This window comes from Aquarana catesbeiana, linkage group LG07 (genome assembly GCF_042186555.1).
Source record: "Aquarana catesbeiana isolate 2022-GZ linkage group LG07, ASM4218655v1, whole genome shotgun sequence".
NCBI lineage: Eukaryota > Metazoa > Chordata > Amphibia > Anura > Ranidae > Aquarana > Aquarana catesbeiana.
The window spans coordinates 184586484-184609749 of NC_133330.1; the positions used below are offsets into that span (position 1 = coordinate 184586484).

Below are 23266 nucleotides of genomic sequence, written 5' to 3' on the forward strand. Positions count from 1 at the left end.
ACACAATGTTCCAACCATATAACAATAGTAAAGGACAGATACACTAGAACAGTGGTCTCCAAACTGCGGCCCTTTGCTTGCTTTTATTTGGCCCCTGGGGCACTATTTTATTCACTGACAACCGGTGAAGGGGCACAGTTCCTCCACATGACACCAACAATGGGGCCCAGTGACATCAATGGTGGGGCACAATTCCTATGAATAAAACAATGGGGCACAATTCCTCCCAATGACACAAACGATGGGTCATTGCTTACTTTAACTGATGCATTTTCTACTCCTGATGGCAACAGTACCGAAGTACCTAAAGTCCGAAGGACAGTAAACTGGCCCTTTGTTTAGAAAGTTTGGAGACACCTGCACTAGAGTATACAAAAGGAAATTAGGGCATTGGTAATGTGATAGAAAAAAATCTTCAATGACACACAGAAGAGGAACTCCATCTTTTGTAAAAAATCCTTTTGTTTTCATTTATTGCAGCCAGCTCTTCATTCTATTGGTGTTTCTCATGGTCTATAGTTCTCTACTCTGTAATGTGACACTCTGTTTATTAAGGGAGATAATATTTCTTTCTAAAGGCTTAGCACTGCATCTGAAAACATGCCTGAACTGTGCATGGACCTTAAAGTGCCTTAAACACTTACCTTACCCACACTCTGGATACAAATTACAATTTCAGTTGCACATACTGTACAAGAGCCTACATACGTCTTTGTGTCAGTCATTCTTTCTCTGCCTTCTTTCTTAAAATCTTCCTTTAGGTACTCCCAGCAGCAGACTTTGACATACTGTATGTGCTAATGTTCTAATCCTCAAAATAAATCATAAAATATCTTTAACCAAATATTTAGAAAATTGGGAATCAATGTATGCTGTTTTAATATATATTTATTTATGATACAAAATTTCTAAGGATGAGTGTGTGTGTGTGTGTTATCCAAAAACGATGGGGTTACTTTACTAAAACTGGAGACGGCAAAATCGGGTGCAGTTGCGCATGGTAGCCAATCAGATTCTAACTTCAGCTTGTTCAATTAAGCTTTGACAGAAAAAAAACCTGGAAACTGATTGGTTTCATTTGCAGAGCTGTACCAGATTTTAGTAAATCAGCCATTATGTATTATAATTTGAAATTTAACCACTTCAATACAGGTCACTTTCACCCCCTTCCTGCCCACGTCAATTTTCAGCTTTCAGAGCTGTTGCACTTTAAATGACAATTGTGTGATCATGCAAAACTGTACCCATATGCAATTGTTATCATTTTTTTAAGACAGATAGCTCTTTCTTTTAGTGGCATTTAATCACCACTGTTTTTTTTTTTCTGCTAAACAAATGAAAAAAAGACAGAACATTTTGAAAAAAAAAGTTTTCTTCGTTCCCAATATACAATTTTGCAAATAAGTAATTTTTCTTCTTCACTGATGTGTGCTGATCAGGCTGCGCTGATGGGCACTGATAGACTGAATTGATGGGCGCTGATTAGGCTGCATTGATGGGCATTGATGAGGCTGCACTGGTGGACACTGATAAGGTGGCAATGACGGGCACTGATGATGTTGAACTGATAGGATGGCACTGATGGGCACTGGCAGACACTGATAGGCGGCACTGATGGGCACTATGTTGCACAATGGACACCGATATGCTGCACTGATGGGGCTGCACTGATTATCAGGGCACTGATGATCAGTGCCCTGATTGTCATTGTAAATGTCCCCTGTAACTGGAAAGTCAGTTATGGGCTTTCCTTCCCTCAGACACTGATAGCGCTAAGGAAAGAAAATGCAGATAACTGGCATTTGTTTACATGTGATTAGCTTTGATTGGACACAGCTAATCACATGGTAAAGAGCCTATGTCATGGGCTCTTTACCCTGATCGGTGATGCGCTGTGTCCGAAGGTCACAGCTCACCACCAATCACCGTGCTGAGGCCCCCCTCTGGCTGTCAATCTGCTATAGGCCAGGCGGAAACGTGCTGATTAAATCTGTCTAATCTGTCTAATGAATCTAATTTATATTTTGTATGTGTAGGAGTCTGATGAAATTACCTCTGATGTGGTAAGTTTCTGGCACTCAGTCCTGTAGACTCCAATTGGAATATCCCCTGTTGATGAACAGAGCTTTTGATATAGTCTTCCATATGTCCTGATCCACAAATCATCCTCAGTCATTCTCATCTGGAATTAGAATCAATACAAATCAAAAACTGCATTATATTGAAAACCAATAATGAACGAGCGGTTTTCACACATTATTACACTTGTGGACATAAAGAAAAAGAAAGGAAAAAAACACCAGAGCTGCTGGGATCTTACAGTCTTCACTACAAGACAGCAAGAAACAAACAGAAACAATTCAATTCAAGTAAGGGGCCCATAATACCAAATTCATTACCTTACTTTCAGAACAAGTGGTTTCTTGATAAAAATGTTACTTGTAAGCATGCCACTCTAAAGGAAAAACAATGTGTCAAATCACATCTCAGCATCTCAATGCAATTCTTGTCAGGAACTTCTTGAAAATTCAAAAACATTGTGTATTGGAATATATATTGTGGGAACCAGCTTCAACCAGTAGTACATTGAGAAATCAGCCACTTGCGTAAATCTTCTTTTTAAGGGTATTTCTTGCCTGTTTTTTTTTTTTTTTTTTTTTTTTTTTTTTTTTTTTAGACAAAGTTCAAGAAGCTCCATGGGTTTCTTTTACAGAGGTTTTTCAGCATTTCTCAGCCACAAAACAACTATTCATCAGCTTTCTGGCTTACACTTGAAGCACTGCTGCTCACACATTAGGCCCTTGTCTGTAAACCCCAGACAGTCTTCTCACACAAGCTACTTTATGTGAATATATCTAGCAGCTCCCTGCTGCACTGGTTCCCATCTGTCTCCTAGGTGGAACCTTCCTGACTCCTGGACAGGGACCTCCTCTGTCTGCCAGGGTGGAGCCCTGAACCACAGTCATGTCTCTAATAAAAGTCCAGCACACTACCTACCCAATTAGTGTGCTAGTTGTTCACAAAACCTGAACCTAGGATTGGGGACTTCATTCTTCCCAAATCTCTACAAAGCCTCCGGGCTTTAAGTCCAAAATCAGGTTTTACCGACCACTGTGAAAATGAAAAAAAGCAAATGAGACAAGCACCCTGGAGCAAATCAACATGTCTGGATGAGAACCCTGGGTGGAAAAAAAAACTATTTTGACATCTTACCTGGGCATAACACTTTTATTCCCTTTTTTTATGATCAGTTTGCAAGTTTTGAAAAAAAAAAACAGGCATAGGTTGCCGGGCAATGCCATAGGAAATGGGAGGCATGTTCAAATGCAAACAATTTTTTTTAGAGGACAACTTTAAAAATATACAAATCCTTTTTTGCTCCTGGCAATGCACCTTATTCAAATGTTGATGAGAACAAGGCCCTCATTCCCACATCCCTGGGCCAGTGGATGTGGGGTACTGTAGTGGGGACTTTTCATATCCCTTTTAAAAATAAATGGGCTCGGAAAGGTATTCATAACCCTATCATTTGGCACTCCCTCTGGGTTTGAGATAGTATCAAATATCCTGGCTATTCTTCACTGTTCACAATTATACCCCAATGTTTCCTCCAGGCTATTTAGAACCACTTAAATTTAAGGATATATAAGGATATTTAATCTGGTGTCCTTATCTGATGTCGTAAGATTTCAGTCTCTCAAGAAATTACACACTGGGGGGCGTGTCTGGACGTCGACGCGACTAGACGTGTTACAGAGGAGCTCAGCTGAGCCCTCTGTAATCTATCGCCATCCAGCACACAAAAAAACGGGAGGTTTCTCCAAACTCTCCCCTACAACTGCTGGATACTGACTGCATCAATCTGGGGGAAAATTGAAGAGTCTGGCCGGCAGATCGCTCTGTTCTTAGGCCGCGGCCGACTCCACATTACAGACGCCATCTTGTGGCCTAGTGCTGTGATCGGCAATACAGACGGCGATCAACCTGCCTGAAGTTGGGAGTGCTATCCCCACAGTAGACTGGACTGTGAGGGGACCCGGAAATGGACGGAAAACCCGTGGAAGTAGGCCCTGAGCACCCGCGGCCTGCAGCCGTTCTGAGGCCTGTGAAGCCTCCAGCGTCCCCGGGCTCCAGTGCCGTGATTGGCGGTAGGGGTGATAAGCAGTCTACCCTCATCTACAGCAGACTCCCCCTGGACACTGCGGGCAGGTGCACATCCCACACAATCCCCTCATAGACAGAAGAGGACCAGGGAGATGCTGTTTCTGGGACACACCATCCATCTTACGGCCTAGCTTCTAGGACGGAACCACACACTAAGGTACTGTACCCTAGCCAAACTGTGCTTTCTCCCCTGAACCCCAACCCATACAGTAATCACGCCCTGTCTCCTGCACTGATAGGGTGGCACCACTGCACTCTCAGGCCTGTTTCTCCAGGGCTCATAGCCTGTCTGCTACCCCTCTTCAGGCATACAGCCCTATCCCAATACGGGATACATTACGAATAAACCCACCCCGGACCTGCTCCTTCCCTAAAACATGGTTTATCTGCTACATTTGCAACCTCTCAATGTGACAGGCATGTAAGCCTAATACCATGCTCCCCTCCATATATCCAGGACTCCTGTTAACCATTCTGCAGGACCACTAGCCACAGGAGTCACATCCTCAGCCTCCTACAGTAACCGTGCACCCCATGGGAAAAATCGGTGACCAAAGGAAGAATTACACCTCAGTGTTCATCTTCCAGTCTTCTACCACCATGGACCGCTTCCTACACAGACCCGCCTCTACGGCTTCAAACGGCGGAGACACCACACAAGATCCACGAGAACAAATTGAACCTGAGACAGGTACTTTATTTGACATTGCACCCAATGCACCACAGGGATCATTTGCCCCGCTGACGGCAGACGTTCTGGTCTCTAAACTGCAATCCTTGCTCCAAGCCATCACTCATAATATTGCCCAGGAAGTAGGGAAACTTGCTAAAGAACTGAGAGGCGAGATAGATCAGTTAGGTGGCCGCACAGATACGCTTGAGACAAAGTTTGACAAACTCATACAATATGTTCAAGTTTTAGAAGAAGACAGCGCTGCCGTCAAACACTCAGTCACCCAACTCCAGGCCCAACAAGAGGACCTTGAAAATAGAGAGCGTAGGCAGAACTTACGGATCAGAGGCATTCCTGAAAAGGTAGAAGATAGAGACCTTCGCCCTTATCTTTTTAATTTGTTTAATGTAGTGGCCCCCAATATACCTGATATTGACTGGCACTTGGACAGGGCCCCTAGCCCCCAAACCTCCGGCTGGAGCTAACCCGAGAGATGTAATTGTCAGGTTTCATTACTATGACAGCAAAGAAGCCTTAACCATCGCCACCCGTAATCAATCCAGACTTGATTTCAGGGGAACTAGGATCCAGATTTTCAGCGATCTTTCACCCATCACACTGGCAAGACGAAGGAATCTCCGTCCATTGACTCTACATCTCCAAACCCACAAAGTCTTGTATCGCTGGGGCTTTCCCTTCCGCCTCTCTGCCTCTCGTGATGGCGTACAATTCTCCCTACGTGATCTCCAGGAAAGTGATACCTTTTTACGCAACCTAGGCCTGCCGCCTCTTCCAGATGAAGATCCTGTGCCGCTTCCCGTCACTCCCAAACCTCCTGCAATCCCAGGCCGCATCTGGACCCCAGTGAGGCAGAAACCACACAAAACCAATCTCACTTCTCAGAGGCGTCCATCTTCCAGATTCCCAACCTGAGGAACTTTACACATGGCTACAGCCCTATATGGTATTTTTTGCTCCAGCCTCCTGATGTTCCTAGGAGATTGCCTACCCCTCTGGTAGGCTTACATAGCCATCATTCTACCCATGGGGTGTACTAACTTAACTGTTGCTGTTCTCTATGACACCTAGGTTAACCGGTTTGTATTTTTTTAAAAGTTTTAATTACCTTTAATACCTAGGTCTTTTGCTCCGGATATCGGAGGGGGACCCCCTGGCCTCTTTTTTTTTTTTTGATGGCCTTCATGTTCCCCTTCCCGGCCCAAGGCTCAGACCTGGGCTTCCTGGAAGGCCCCACCCTTCCAGGTTTCTCTTCAGATGACTTTTTGGCTCTCTTTTTCTTTTTTTTTTCTTTTTGCTGCTTTTCTTTTTTATAGATATTTCTGATCTCATTTACTTTTTCATTTTTATAATGTCTTCTCCACTGCTTATCCTCTGGCCTTTTTTCTTGATCAGAGGTGGTTACATCTCCTAAATTGGAATTGTCAAGGTTACAGTTTTGATGATGTTGTATGTTTTGACAGGTTACTTTACACCCTCCCTATAACCCTTGCACCATGGAATCCCTTATCCGACACATGCTATGTCAACTATCAAACGCATGCTCACCAGGTTAAACTGTTATGGCACTAAAATTTTTTACTTGTAATGTCAAAGGTTTAAACTCTGTTCAGAAGAGATGGCTAGCTCTGAAAGAGTTTAAGGCTTCTAAAGCTGATGTAATCCTAGTCCAGGAGACCCATTTCCGTCCTGGGGGTTCTCTCAAATTTGCTAGTAAACATTTTCCGTTATCTTTTATGGCATCTGACCCGTCTGGTAAAGCAGGCGTGGCGATCCTTGTTAATCGCTTATGTCCATTACAAATTAAATCCTCCTATTTGGACCCCCATGGCAGATTTATTATCCTGGACTGCATGTTCTTTTCCCAATCCCTTACGATAGTCAATGTATATGCTCCCAATTCCGGACAGGTTCATTTCCTCTCTACTATGTTTGACGTCCTCGATAAATATTCTCAACCCTTCACAGTAATCGGTGGGGACTTTAATTTGACCATGTTCCCCTGTAAAGGCAGACTTGTACTGTTCCCATCTAGGACTCCATCTAGCTCTGATCGCCTTTCCAAATCATTTCGGAGGCTCATCAGGGCTAGGGGCCTCTTGGACATCTGGAGGATCAAACACCCAACACACAAACAATACACATTTTACTCATACCCTCACAAACTTTACATTGGCGACTCAATGAAACCCTTCTCCGAATCCCTGAAACCAGGGAACACCTATCCAATAGCTTAGTTGAATATTTCCAGCTTAATGTTAATACGGTCTCGGAGCCTCCCACCCTATGGGAAGCTCACAAAGCCGTCTTTAGAGGGCACTGTATTCCCACAGGCTCTCGTCTGAAAAGAGACGCAGCCCTTCAACGCTCCTCTGCTATCTCCAAGCTCCACAAAGCTGAAAAACGTTTACTATCCTTCCCCATGGTGGCTAGGCTCCAAGCTCTTATTTCCTTACGCAATCAACTCAGATCATTAGACATGAAAAAAAATTGACAAATCTCTCCTTTGGTCTAAACAGAAATTTTATGAGTACTCGAATAAATCCCACAGGATGTTGGTGAATAAATTGAAACCTTGTCCTTTTCACTCATCCCCAGATTTTCTTAAACAACCTGATGGCACCCCCACATACTGCCAGTCTACAACGTCTAAAGTATTTGGAGACTTCTATCGCAAATTGTACAACTGTCTGCAATCAATCCCCTGGTCATGATGGCTTGCCATACTCCTATTATAAAACATTTCTACTAATCCTTAGCCCACATCTAATCTCCCTATTTTCCTCCCTATTTAAAGGCACCTTACCCCACCCCCAATTCCTTCATGCTCATATCTCCGTAATTCCAAAACCCGGTAAAGATCCCTCCTTCCCGGATAATTACAGACCCATTGCATTACTTAACTCAGATTATAAAATATTTACAAAAATTCTAGCTAATCGACTATACCACCTGATCCCCAGGCTCATACATAAAGATCAAGTAGGTTTTGTAACAGCCAGGCACGCGGGAGACAATACAAGATGCACTATAGACCTTATTGATCTATTGAATAAAACAACACGCCCAGCTCTAATTTTAAGCCTTGACACTCAGAAAGCCTTTGATAGGCTCAGTTGGCCCTTTATGTTTGCTACACTTTCCAATTATGGTTTTGAAAGGTCCCTTCATTGCCGCACTACATGCTCTATACTCCCGCTCCTTGTCCCAAGTCCAATTATCGTCCTTCATATCACCATCCTTTTCTCTCAGTAATGGTACTAGGCAGGGGTGTCCACTGTCCCCCTTGCTTTTCATCCTCTGCCTGGAACCTCTAGCCGCAGCCATCCGCATTCATCCTGACATTCGTGGAGTCTCATTACGTCAAAATGAATACAAATTATCCCTATTTGCGGATGACATTCTGCTAACCCTGACTAGACCTCACATTTCTCTCCCAAACCTACATGCTCTGCTTAAAGAATTCAGTTCCCTCTCAGGCTATAAGATTAATACAAGCAAGACAGAAGCCTTACCCATACTCATCTCACCCTCAGATCTTATCACACTGCAACAAAACTATTCATGCAATTGGTGCACAAAATCCCTTAAATACTTGGGAATTAATCTAACTCCCTCATATTCCAGCCTTTACCAAGCCAACTTCCCCCCTCTCTTCCGAGACATTGACCGACTTTTGCGACAATGGGACACATATCCCATCTCGCTCTTGGGCCGCATCAATGTTCTGAAGATGTCTATCCTACTGAGACTCCTCTATCTATTTGAGACCCTACCGATCCCCGTCCCAATGTCACAACTTAAAGCCACTCAGCAGTTATTCCTTAACTTTATATGGCACTTTAAAGCTCACCGTATTGCCAGCTCAGTTGTACTTGCCCCCAGATCCAGAGGTGGGTTGGGAGCCCCGGATCTCCTTAAATATTACTTTGCTACACATCTGAAACCGGTCATAGTCTGATCTCATAGAATGGCATCCAGTATCTGGTCGGACATTGAAATGAACATTACTTGCCCTGTTCACCCCTGTTCCATGATTTGGACAAACCTAGAGTCCTCTATAACCCAACTTAGAAATTTATGCTTACACCTCTCTATATGGAAAAAATGCTCCTGTCAATTCTCCCTTTCTTCCCCATGTCCACCCCTATTAAACGTGCTATTTAACCCTGACATCCCGGATAGTTTATCATATACTCGTATGCTTCCATGGACCCAAGCTGGTATTTTCCAACTTCAAAGTCTTGTGCACCCACTCACTCACACACTTTTACCCTTTGATGAAATTCAACAAAAGCATCAAATCCCTAAACACTTATCCTATTCTTATCTTCAAATTAAACATTACTTCAGCACTAAATCTTCTGCCCTCACCCTGGACAAACCCACCCCATTTGAACTTTTATGCGCCCAAGGCCCATACCAAACCCGTCTTATTTCAGAAATGTATAAATATCTACATGAGGTCCTCCCGCTCTCCCACACACATCATATATATATGAGGAAATGGTCCCAAATTATCAAACAACCCATCCTCATTCCCCAGTGGCAGAAAATATGGGAAGCTACGTCCAAATCTTCACGATGTGTGGAACAAAGGGAGACCTCCTATAAAATATTACTTTTTTGGTATAGAACCCCGGAGGTATCGCCATTCAGCACACAAAAAACTGTGAGGTTTCTCCAAACTCTCCCCTACAACTGCTGGATACTGACTGCATCAATCTGGGGGAAAATTGAAGAGTCTGGCTGGCAGATCGCTCTGTTCTTAGGCCGCGGCCGACTCCACATTACAGACGCCAGACGCCATCTTGTGGCCTAGTGCTGTGATCGGCAATACAGATGGCGATCGACCTGCCTGAAGTTGGGAGTGCTATCCCCACAGTAGACTGGACTGTGAGGGGACCCGGAAACGGACGGAAAACCCGTGGAAGTAGGCCCTGAGCACCCGCGGCCTGCAGCCGTTCTGAGGCCTGTGAAGCCTCCAGCGTCCCCGGGCTCCAGTGCCGTGATTGGCGGTAGGGGTGATAAGCAGTCTACCCTCATCTACAGCAGACTTCCCCTGGACACTGCGGGCAGGTGCATATCCCACACAATCCCCTCATAGACAGAAAAGGACCAGGGAGATGCTGTTTCTGGGACACACCATCCATCTTACGGCCTAGCTTCTAGGACGGAACCACACACTAAGGTACTGTACCCTAGCCAAACTGTGCTTTCTCCCCTAAAACCCCAACCCATACAGTAATCACGCCCTGTCTCCTGCACTGATAGGGTGGCACCACTGCACTCTCAGGCCTGTTTCTCCAGGGCTCATAGCCTGTCTGCTACCCCTCTTCAGGCATACAGCCCTACCCCAATACAGGACACATTACGAATAAACCCACCCCGGACCTGCTCCTTCCCTAAAACATGGTTTATCTGCTACATTTGCAACCTCTCAATGTGACAGGCGTGTAAGCCTAATACCATGCTCCCCTCTGTATATCCAGGACTCCTGTTAACCATTCTGCAGCACCACAGGAGTCACATCCTCAGCCTCCTACAGTAACCGTGCACCCCATGGGAAAAATCGGTGACCAAAGGAAGAATTACACCTCAGTGTTCATCTCCCAGTCTTCTACCACCATGGACCGCTTCCTACACAGACCCGCCTCTACGGCTTCAAACGGCGGAGGCACCACACAAGATCCACGAGAACAAATTGAACCTGAGACAGGTACTTTATTTGACATTGCACCCAATGCACCACAGGGATCATTTGCCCCGCTGACGGCAGACGTTTTGGACTCTAAACTGCAATTCCTGCTCCAAGCCATCACTCATAATATTGCCCAGGAAGTAGGGAAACTTGCTAAAGAACTGAGAGGCGAGATAGATCAGTTAGGCGGCCGCACAGATACGCTTGAGACAAAGTTTGACGAACTCATACAATATGTTCAAGTTTTAGAAGAAGACAACGCAGCCGTCAAACACTCAGTCACCCAACTCCAGGCCCAACAAGAGGACCTTGAAAATAGAGAGCGTAGGCAGAACTTACGGATCAGAGGCATTCCTGAAAAAGGTAGAAGATAGAGACCTTCGCCCTTATCTTTTGAGTTTGTTTAATGTAGTGGCCCCCAATATACCTGATATTGACTGGCACTTGGACAGGGCCCCTAGCCCCCAAACCTCCGGCTGGAGCTAACCCGAGAGATGTAATTGTCAGGTTTCATTACTATGACAGCAAAGAAGCCTTAACCATCGCCACCCGTAATCAATCCAGACTTGATTTCAGGGGAACTAGGATCCAGATTTTCAGCGATCTTTCACCTATCACACTGGCAAGACGAAGGAATCTCCGTCCATTGACTCTACATCTCCAAACCCACAAAGTCTTGTATCGCTGGGGCTTTCCCTTCCGCCTCTCTGCCTCTTGTGATGGCGTACAATTCTCCCTACGTGATCTCCAGGAAAGTGATACCTTTTTACGCAACCCAGGCCTGCCGCCTCTTCCAGATGAAGATCCTGTGCCGCTTCCCGTCACTCCCAAACCTCCTGCAATCCCAGGCTGCATCTGGACCCCAGTGAGGCAGAAACCACACAAAACCAATCTCACTCCTCAGAGGCGTCCATCTTCCAGATTCCCAACCTGAGGAACTTTACACATGGCTACAGCCCTATATGGTATTTTTTGTTCCAGCCTCCTGATGTTCCTAGGAGATTGCCTACCCCTCTGGTAGGCTTACATAGCCATCATTCTACCCATGGGGTGTACTAACTTAACTGTTGCTGTTCTCTATGACACTTAGGTTAACCGGTTCGTATTTTTTTTCAAGTTTTAATTACCTTTAATACCTAGGTCTTTTGCTCCGGATATCGGAGGGGAACCCCCTGGCCTCTTTTTTTTTTTTTGATGGCCTTCATTTCCCCTTCCCGGCCCAAGGCTCAGACCTGGGCTTCCTGGAAGGCCCCACCCTTCCAGGTTTCTCTTCGGATGACTTTTTGACTCTCTTTTTCTTTTTCTTTTTTTTTTCTTTTTGCTGCTTTTCTTTTTTATAGATATTTCTGATCTCATTTACTTTTTCATTTTTATAATGTCTTCTCCACTGCTTATCCTCTGGCCTTTTTTCTTGACCAGAGGTGGTTACATCTCCTAAATTGGAATTGTCAAGGTTACAGTTTTGATGATGTTTTATGTTTTGACAGGTTACTTTACACCCTCCCTATAACCCTTGCACCATGGAATCCCTTATCCGACACATGCTATGTCAACTATCGAATGCATGCTCACCAGGTTAAACAGTTATGGCACTAAAATTTTTTACTTGTAATGTCAAAGGTTTAAACTCTGTTCAGAAGAGATGGCTAGCTCTGAAAGAGTTTAAGCCTGGTTTCACACATGTGCGGTGCGAATTGAAGCTCAGGTTTCACTGGGGAGATAACAATCTCCTGTTCAACGGATTCATTGCGTTTTTGCTCAGGATTAGAGAGCAGGGAGAGGGGGAGGGAGGGGGGGGGGGAGAGGGGGAGGTGTAGTGAGGAGAAAGAGAAAATCCTTGTTCAGAACGCAATGCATCTGCGAATCAGATGCGTTCCCATAGGAGATAATAGGCTTGTAGTTCGCACCGCAATGCCCAAAAAACGCACACGTTTTTTGTGCAATGCGCAGTGCGAATGCAACGCACATATGTGAACCAGATGCATTCATATGAATGTATTTTAAAATGTCCTGCGAATTAGATGCGGTGTAAGCCGCATCTAATTCGCATAGGTGTGAACCCGGGCTTAGGCTTCTAAAGCTGATGTAATCCTAGTCCAGGAGACCCATTTCCGTCCTGGGGGTTCTCTCAAATTTGCTAGTAAACATTTTCCGTTATCTTTTATGGCATCTGACCTGTCTGGTAAAGCAGGCGTGGTGATCCTTGTTAATCGCTTATGTCCATTACAAATTAAATCCTCCTATTTGGACCCCCATGGCAGATTTATTATCCTGGACTGCATGTTCTTTTCCCAATCCCTTACAATAGTCAATGTATATGCTCCCAATTCCGGACAGGTTCATTTCCTCTCTACTATATTTGACGTCCTCGATAAATATTCTCAACCCTTCACAGTAATCGGTGGGGACTTTCATTTGACCATGTCCCCCTGTAAAGACAGACTTGTACTGTTCCCGTCTAGGACTCCATCTAGCTCTGATCGCCTTTCCAAATCATTTCGGAGGCTCATCAGGGCTAGGGGCCTCTTGGACATCTGGAGGATCAAACACCTAACACACAAACAATACACATTTTACTCATACCCTCACAAACTTTACATTGGCGACTCAATGAAACCCTTCTCCGAATCCCTGAAACCAGGGAACACCTATCCAATAGCTTAGTTGAATATTTCCAGTTTAATGTTAATACGGTCTCGGAGCCTTCCACCCTATGGGAAGCTCACAAAGCCGTCTTTAGAGGGCACTGTATTCCCACAGGCTCTCGTCTGAAAAGAGACGCAGCCCTTCAACGCTCCTCTGCTATCTCCAAGCTCCACAAAGCTGAAAAACTTTTACTATCCTTCCCCATGGTGGCTAGGCTCCGAGCTGTTATTTCCTTATGCAATCAACTCAGATCATTAGACATGAAAAAAATTGACAAATCTCTCCTTTGGTCTAAACAGAAATTTTATGAGTACTCGAATAAACCCCACAGGATGTTGGTGAATAAATTGAAACCTTGTCCTTTTCACTCATCCCCAGATTTTCTTAAACAACCTGATGGCACCCCCACATACTGCCAGTCTATAACGTCTAAAGTATTTGGAGACTTCTATCGCAAATTGTACAACTGTCTGCAATCAGACCCCCACTACAACTTTACACAAGAAAAATTTGACTCTTTCTTTGACTCCCTACACTTACCCAAACTCTCTCCTGATCACCTTTTATCTCTAAACTTGACGGTTACCCCTGAGGAATTAGCGGATGTAGTTAATTTCCCTACCCAAAAATCCCCTGGTCATGACGGCTTGCCATACTCCTATTATAAAACATTTCTACCAATCCTTAGCCCACATCTAATCTCCCTATTTTCCTCCCTATTTAAAGGCACCTTACCCCACCCCCAATTCCTTCATGCTGATATCTCCGTAATCCCAAAACCCAGTAAAGATCCCTCCTTCCCGGATAATTACAGACCCATTGCATTACTTAACTCAGATTATAAAATATTTACAAAAATTCTAGCTAATCGACTATACCACCTGATCCCCAGGCTCATACATAAAGATCAAGTAGGTTTTGTAACAGCCAGGCACGCGGGAGACAATACAAGACGCACTATAGACCTTATTGATCTATTGAATAAAACACGCCCAGCTCTAATTTTAAGCCTTGACGCTCAGAAAGCCTTTGATAGGCTCAGTTGGCCCTTTATGTTTGCTACGCTTTCCAATTATGATTTTGAAGGTCCCTTCATTGCCGCACTACATGCTCTATACTCCTGCCCCTTGTCCCAAGTCCAATTATCGTCCTTCATATCACCATCCTTTTCTCTCAGTAATGGTACTAGGCAGGGGTGTCCACTGTCCCCCTTGCTTTTCATCCTCTGCCTGGAACCTCTAGCCGCAGTCATCCGCATTCATCTTGACATTCGTGGAGTCTCATTACGTCAAAATGAATACAAAGTATCCCTATTTGCAGATGACATTCTGCTAACCCTGACTAGACCTCACATTTCTCTCCCAAACCTACATGCTCTGCTTAAAGAATTCAGTTCCCTCTCAGGCTATAAGATTAATACAAGCAAGACAGAAGCCTTACCCATACTCATCTCACCCTCAGATCTTATCACACTGCAACAAAACTATTCATGCAATTGGTGCACAAAATCCCTTAAATACTTGGGAATTAATCTAACTCTCTCATATTCCAGCCTTTACCAAGCCAACTTCCCCCCTCTCTTCCGAGACATTGACCGACTTTTGCGACCATGGGACACATATCCCATCTCGCTCTTGGGCCGCATCAATGTTCTGAAGATGTCTATCCTACCGAGACTCCTCGATCTATTTGAGACCCTACCGATCCCCGTCCCAATGTCACAACTCAAAGCCATTCAGCGGTTATTCCTTAACTTTATATGGCACTTTAAAGCTCACCGTATTGCCAGCTCGGTTGTACTCGCCCCCAGATCCAGAGGTGGGTTGGGAGCCCCGGATCTCCTTAAATATTACTTTGCTACACATCTGAAACCGGTCATAGTCTGATCTCATAGAATGGCATCCAGTATCTGGTCGGACATTGAAATGAACATCACTTGCCCTGTTCACCCCTGTTCCATGATTTGGACAAACCTAGAGTCCTCTATAACCCAACTTAGAAATTTATGCTTACACCTGATGATTTTCACTCTCTCTATATGGAAAAAATGCTCCTGTCAATTCTCCCTTTCTTCCCCATGTCCACCCCTATTAAATGTGCTATTTAACCCTGACATCCCGGATAGTTTATCATATACCCGTATGCTTCCATGGACCCAAGCTGGTATTTTCCAACTTCGAAGTCTTGTGCACCCACTCACTCACACACTTTTACCCTTTGATGAAATTCAACAAAAGCATCAAATCCCTAAACACTTATCCTATTCTTATCTTCAAATTAAACATTACTTCAGCACCAAATCTTCTGCCCTCACCCTGGGCAAACCCACCCCATTTGAACTTTTATGCGCCCAAGGCCCATACCAAACCCGTCTTATTTCAGAAATTTATAAATATCTACATGAGGTCCTCCCGCTCTCCCACACACATCATATATATATGAGGAAATGGTCCCAAATTATCAAACAACCCATCCTCGTTCCCCAGTGGCAGAAAATATGGGAAGCTACGTCCAAATCTTCACGATGTGTGGAACAAAGGGAGACATCCTATAAAATATTACTTTTTTGGTATAGAACCTCGGAGGTCTTGCATAAATATGACCCAGGGGTTCCTCGGGTGTGTTGGAGATGTCATGGCGATACCGGCTCCCATTTCCATATTTTTTGGGAATGCCCCAGTATCCGAACTTTCTGGTCCTCTATTCATACATACTTACAAAACCTTTTTGAAGTCAATCTTCCCTTAAATCCAACTAATTTCCTCCTAGGTTTGCCATTCCCAGAACTCCCCAAGTATGCTCAAAAATTAGCTGGCTTTATCCTTCTAGCAGCTAAACGAGCCATACCCTTGAGATGGTTATCCTCATCTCCACCCACCCTCCCACAAGTCCTACAAATATTGGAACAAATACGCAGAGTGGAACACCTCACTGCCATTATTCATGATACACTCCCTCAATTTACAAAGATTTGGGACCTATGGGACCACACAGCACTCAACCCCGAGACTATTCCTCCACCATCTAATAGCAATAAACTTTCTTGAACAACATAGGGTAAATGCCTGTTCTTCCTGACCCATTTACCAATTCCCTTGGAGATTCCATGGTGCATCCCTATTCGCCCCCTTTTTTTCCTTTGTGGGAACCCCATGGAGCGCCTCTGTCTGGTATAGGTGCTCCTGGCAACCCGCTAATCCCCGATCCAGGGAGGGACAATTCTTATGATGTGAACTGCTAATATATCCAGAACGACCCCTCCCTGGGTCCCCTCCCACCTTGATTCCTATTTACACTTTTCTCCTATGATTTATATACTTGTCATTTTGTTAACCTGTGACACTGGTATTACTGTAATCTTGCTCTGAAAAAAATTCAGTTTTATACTTTTTGAATGATTGTACTCATTTTGTACTGTCAATTGTTTGACGTTAACTCTTTGTTGTATTTCCTTTGAAATCCTTAAATAAAAAATTCAATTAAAAAAAAAAAAGAAATTACACACTGTGCTTCCACAGCAAATCTTTAGATACCTTTAAAACAAAAATTAATTACTTACTTAATTAATTACTTAATTAATTACTTGTTTCCCAAGTAATTAAGGCCAAGTCCTCACTCTGTACCCTGACATACGTAGATACAGTATTTGCTTAAGGGACCCCTCACCTAAGGATACTATCTCTACTATTTAATCAATATAGCTGCGCGTTGCCACCTGATAGTGAAAAAAACTTAGATATAAATTTGCTGCTGCTATCACCTATGTGTTCTCACAAAAAAACTGAATGAAGTAATAGCGATGAAGTGATAGCGCTGCTGGTAAACCAAATAAATAAACTAAATTAACAGTGCAGTACCCAAGGTGTTAAATTGACAGAACTTCACCACCCCAGCTTAAGATACATTCACATTTATTGAAAGAATTAAAGCATATATACCAACCTCGTGAAGTAAGCCACAAGGTTGGTGGCATAACTAGTAGAGGTGGAGCCTGGCGGTGGAATCCTTTTGCAACAAGTGAGATCCCAATGGAATTTGTATATATGTATTAATTATTTTAATAAATGTGAGTGTATTTTGAGCTGGGGTGGTAAGGTTCTGTCAATTTAACACCTTGGGTACTGAACTATTAGAGGCACTTTTGTTTTTTATGTCACTTTGGAACTGTCGGAGAGTAATGTGGAGCCAATTTTGAAGTAGCCATATTGGAAGGATACTGCACTTTGTGCAAAGCATGTCTGACTCTCAAAGGGCATATCAGGAATCACTGATGACCGTTGTGGAGCCATCCCTAAAGGAGAATTGCACTGTGTGCAAGGTGTGTTTGACCCCTTGCAGGGTCTAACAAGGAGGTGAGAGTGCATTACATTCGGTGACGGGAGCACTTTATAGAGTGGTGTGGAATCTCAGTGAAGCACGTTGGATTAGAAAAGTCCTTTTTTGCAACTTTATAGGAAGATTTACCACATATATGTCACAAATGGACTCCAATTGAACTTTGTGCACTTCATGAACTTTATTGTTATTTATATGTTGATTTAGTTTATTTATTTGGTTTACCAACAGTGCTATCACTTTTTATTACTTTATCTCTGCTATTTATGCCTTCATACTAAACTGACAAACCCTCATAAATATATGGTCAAATGGGAAAAGGACTTGAGAGAGGACCTAGAAATGGAAGATTGGTACCACATATGGGAAACCAATGCACTTTGTTTAATTAACACCACAGCCGTGGAATCCAACTGCAAACTACTAATGTGGTGGTACATGGTCCCCCAAAGATCAGCTAAATTTGCTCCCACATTGTCTGCCAACAGTTTTTGGAGCTGTCAATGAACAGAAACCCTATTACATATTTGGTGGACCTGCCCCAAAATGAAGTGCTTTTGGACAGGAGTCTTCCATCTGGTTTACCCTACGAGGCTAAAGAATTTGCAAATCACCAAAGGATGCCTTAGTGATTCTACAACCCCCCTACTGCATTGCTAAGCAGTTTCACCTCTTGGCATTCTTATTTATAGCAGCCAAACAAACATTGGCGAAAGCATGATGGTCTTCCTTGCCAACAACTGCCCAGGTAAAACCAAAAATTATGTGGTATACTGTCTCAAGAAAACATGGCTGTGGTACTGAATTACAAGACATGAAAGATTGAAAACACTTCCCCATGAATTGAACAGGTCCTGATTATGACACCCCTGGTTTCTCCCCCACATGTGCGCGTCTCACACTAGAGTTTTTCTTGGCATCCCCTTCTTCTTTTTTCTTCTCTTCTTTCTTCTACTTTCTCTCTTTGCTGTTTATCCATGTCCCACATAAGTAAACGTTACCTACTCCAAGTTACAACTACAGCATTACTTCCATGCCAGACCATGCTATACTAAAAGGAAAAAACACTGTTGCTAACTGCTTAAAATAAGTGAGCTGGAGTTATGCTTTAATGTGTTAGTCACTTATGTAAAGTCAATCCAAATCTAATAGTCCATCTAATACTACCCTCTTGAGACAATACTTCTGCCTATGAGTGTCTCTGTTGATCCTCCCAAGCTAAAGGAGCCACTCCAACATAAGGAGTGTGTTACTGGCCAGGTCACCAGGTGAACACAACTTCTGGATTACGTCATCTTTCTTTTTGGATATAGATATACTTGAAAAAGAGGAAGGGGGTGTAATAAAACTCCATCCAAATACTGTGCTGCCAACATATTACTACAGGAACTGCTTTTTTAGAAAAAAGCCTCAACTAACTAGAAACCTCAGCAACGCTAACACCAGGGACAGGTATAAATTACACTTCCATCACATACTATTAATCTTGTAATTTTAAAGCTTAAAGTGGTTCTAAAAGCACAAGGTTTTTTTTACATTAATGCATTCTATGCATTGAGGTAAGAAAAAATCTGCAGGTAGCTCCCCCTTCAGCCCCCCCTTGTACCTACCTGAGCCCAATCTTGATCCAGTGATGTGTTCCTTATTGGACAGAGAGGCAGCAGTGGGAGCCATTACCTCCTGCTGCCATCCATCACAGCCAGTGATAAGGGAGTGCAGGGTGGGACCAAGACGCACTCAGTGTGTCAATGGACACACAGAGCTGGCTTAGGAATGAGAACACACATATGCCCCCATGGTGTGCCCCATGTATTGGGATAAAGGGAAGTATCAAAAAGAAATAACAATTAAGTTTATACCTTTTCAGCACAAAGTACTATAAATCCAACACTCCCCTATCCAGTGGAAGATATACTGTATATAGCAGTGGGCTTTATGGAATGCTTAGCGCGCCATGCATGAACTCGTAGAATGTTCCCTATTGGTTCATAAACATCTATGTTCACAATGCAGCAGGACAGCCGCTCAGCATGGGACCTGGAAACAAGTGGAGAGCACTGGAGTAACGGTGTCTTAAATAGTGATTTCCAGCTTCTAGAGGTTTCCCAAAGGTATGGCATATGCATAGTTACATTGATCCAAGCTGGACCAATATGTAGAAATATCCATACCTGAAATTCATCTTTAGTTACTTTAAATTCATGAAAAAAATTAATTATCCCAGAATATATTTGCCAAAGCTTATCTGCAACAATACATTTAGTTTCTCCTTCAGGGTAAGAAACCTTTTTTTTCCATACTGATTTCTATATACTGATTTTTATAAATTTAGTAAGTATACAGTTTAAAAAACATTCTCTCCTCTGCATTTTCTTTCAGCCACACTATATCATAGAGACGTCTGAGGATTTAGAGCTCACAAAAGACAACCTGTTGTTTCTTTCTTTCCAAGTCACAGAAGATAATCTTATAATAGCCTTTTAGCTATGTAATTTTGAACTTACAGAACAAAGAAATCCAGACCCCGGCGTGGTGTCCAGTCCCAGCAGCAGTCTTGTAATAGAGATCATATAATCTTTCACAAATGACTATGAAAAGAAAGCAAAAGTTAGTGTGTGGGCTGTAAATGTTTTGTAAAGAAAAGTGAAGCAAACTTTGTTGGAACTTTTTTTATCTCAAAAAGCAGATATGATGTGATCATTTCCTAGTGAAATATCAAAGGCCAAAGGAGGTAAACAATGCATTTAAATCTATATAAAAAGATGAAAAAATTGAATAAGTCAGGTATGAATGAGAATGTAAGGAATTACGAGGTTATTATCTTGTAGAGATCAAAAGCACCTTATTGAAGCATTGTACGATCATGCAAGTTTGAAACATAATATATGCTACTTCATGCTACGTGTGTAGCTAATGCCATACGGAGCCAATTATTTAATTGTTTAGTGATCAATTACTACCTATAGCAACTGAAGTATACATAAACCTTAACAATGAACTTCTTTTATTTGCTCATTTTTTGTCTGTTAGGCCTCATTCAGATGGGTGTTTAGTCAGTGAATAGGCCATGTCTTTAAGTAGCTGGAGTCTTCAGGTGCTGCATGCAACCAGGCCATTCATTTCTATAGGAACACTGCGTGAATGTAGATGTGTGGCTCTGAATGCACACTTTCTACATTCAGGGCTACTCACCTGAACCCGCGTAGCTGTCAGGTTAGGATGAGTGGCTGTGAATGTCAAGTCACTGAGTTTTCATAGACATGAATCAGATGTCTACATGCAGCACCTGATGGTTCCTGCTGCTTAAAAAGCCCATTTCAGGACTATGGGTGTAAGCGCCTGTGTAATGGAGACCTAATATACTATTGGAAGCATGTTGTTATATCTTTTTGATAAGTGTTGATCTTGTCAGAAATTCAGGTGGTCCAGTGACCTCTGCACCTTTCCTCTATTATCTCAAAGAGACCTCCTATTTTTTTATCTCAGACCACAAAATGATTAGCCTTTATGTTGAAGAGATCTGAGAATAAGAGTGGTTCAGTAGTTAAGCAAAACACACTGGGATGCCATCACCACTCGGTCCATAAAAAAGTTGTGTGTTATCATCCCACAACAGACTAAAGATCTAAGTGCATTTCTGGCAGATCATTCCTGCACTTTTACTCTTGTAACCTCCCTGGTAGTCTGATTATGTCAGACTTTTGAATTGTTTTGCATAAAAATTTGGCATTTAATATTGTAGGCCTGGAATGCTTAGTAATAACACACTTAAATCTGTCCAAACAAGAGTCTAGTAGACATCCCAGGTATGATAAAGTTTGAAACACAAAATCATAAATTATAATATAATAAATAACTATAAATAATTATAAAAGATAATAATATAATAATAATAAAATTAACTTCCCCACGAATCACTATCGCTCAATTCCGCAAATGTTCTAATGTACTATTGCTGTTTTCTAGCTGGTCTAAGACCACTTTTAATGTAAAGGGACACTTTTTGGTTGCTATAGACAATCTCAAGTTTCCAGGCAGAAAGAACAGTATTTATAATATAAAACTGCAGGCAGGGCACTGGACAAACCACTAGGGACAAAAGGGATGTGAAATGATTTGATACAGTAATGTAATCTGTAAGATTACAGTGTACTGTATATGTTATGTTTTTTGTACGGTTTGAATTTGCCGCTGGGCTCTGCCCCCATGAGTAGCGACGCTCGCAGGGAACGGAGCCCGGAACACAGAGCATCAGGTGGATTATCCGGCGGAGGACACAGCGGGGGACATCGCAGGATCCTGGTGACAAGGTAAGTACGCTGTACCAGGATTCTGCAATGCAATCCTGAGTGTGTCTTGGGTTACTGCTAATGGTACTGAAATTTAACCCCGAGCCATACCCGGGAATACCGCCAGGAGGGTTGAGGAATGAGACATCTGGAAATGTGCATGCATTGCAGGAATATACTTCATATTTTTTGCCTTAGCGTATGCTTTGATCTTAGAGATTTTAATAACATGATTGAGCAACTGAAATTTCCCTGTGTAGCTCCAGAATAATAAAAAGACTGCCAGCAAGTGGTTGAATCTCTCGGTAGCAAGAAATAACAGTCATTTATACAGCTTAGCCCTGAAGTAATTTGGAAACACCCTACATGAAATGGTTACTTTCTGCAAAAACAAGCTGTACAAACACCCTGAGGCAAGTACCCTAAATGTCTTTGCCAGTTATATTAATATAACAGGACTTCACTAGAGCAGTGGTTATAATTAGATATTTTTATTACCTTGGAATAGATTGGTGTAATGGCACTGCTGCCGCAGCAAAATGATGAATAGTATTAAAGCAGTAATAACACCAAAACCAAAAATTTAATATATTGCAGCTTACCAGGTGTGGTGGCTGCATCAGTTTTCTTTTCTTAGGATTTTCCATCTGTTTGGTGATCTGGCCAGTAACACACCCCACTCTAGATGAAGGAGAACAGGGGGCACCTTTGGACAGCAGCATTGTCAGTCTGGGGGAACTGGAGTGTTAGATGTACTAGCGGATTTAGATATGTGAACAGATTGAAGCCAAACAGCAACTAATACTTTATAAGCAGTTACAGCAAACTTTTTATTTTTTATTTTTTTTGGATAAAGGTTTTATTTACATAAATAAAAGTTCTTTATTATAAACATCCATATCAGTGTTAAATTGTTTGTCTCATCTCAGTAACTGGTACAGATCACCACAGATCACCAGATAGAATAGAAGAAAGAACACCTAAAAAAGAAAATGAATGCAGCCATCACATTTAAAAATTGGTACATTTAAATGTGAAATGTAAGCATTATTTGATGTAACAGTGTATAGATTCCACAAGTAGAAGCTATGCTCTGTTGAATAGGTTAATCCACAACAAAACAAAATGTATTACAAATGTTTATATAGAGGAAATCTGGGCAACAGTAGCCATAACATGATTTAATTTATTCTAAATTGTAATCTTTTACTTGACATTTTGTAAACTTATTACACAGATTTTGTTTTGTATTGCACGTGAGTTTCCCTTGCTGTTTCTGACATTAACATTCTGAGCACTGTTGCCTTTAACTAGAGCTGCAAACAAAAAATGGTAGGCCAGTAGATGGGAAATGACTGGTGTGTGTTCTATAAAGAATTTCCTACACATAATTGAAATGTGACTCTTTTAAACTTGCCGGTACCTGTTTTTGTGCAAAAA

General features: G+C 42.6%; 1 protein-coding gene across 3 annotated transcripts in view; it reads right to left on the reverse strand.

Annotated features, from left to right (window-relative positions):
• LOC141103379 (potassium channel subfamily T member 2) overlaps window positions 1-23266 on the reverse strand; it is a 2416326-nt gene that overhangs the window by 272228 nt on the left and 2120832 nt on the right. For all 3 annotated transcript variants that reach the window (XM_073592891.1, XM_073592890.1, XM_073592889.1), the window contains exons 24-25: window positions 20042-20125; window positions 2054-2182 (exon numbers count right to left, since the gene is read on the reverse strand). In XM_073592891.1, the coding sequence (XP_073448992.1) occupies window positions 2054-2182; window positions 20042-20125 (213 nt within the window). The remainder of the gene's footprint in view (window positions 1-2053; window positions 2183-20041; window positions 20126-23266) is intronic.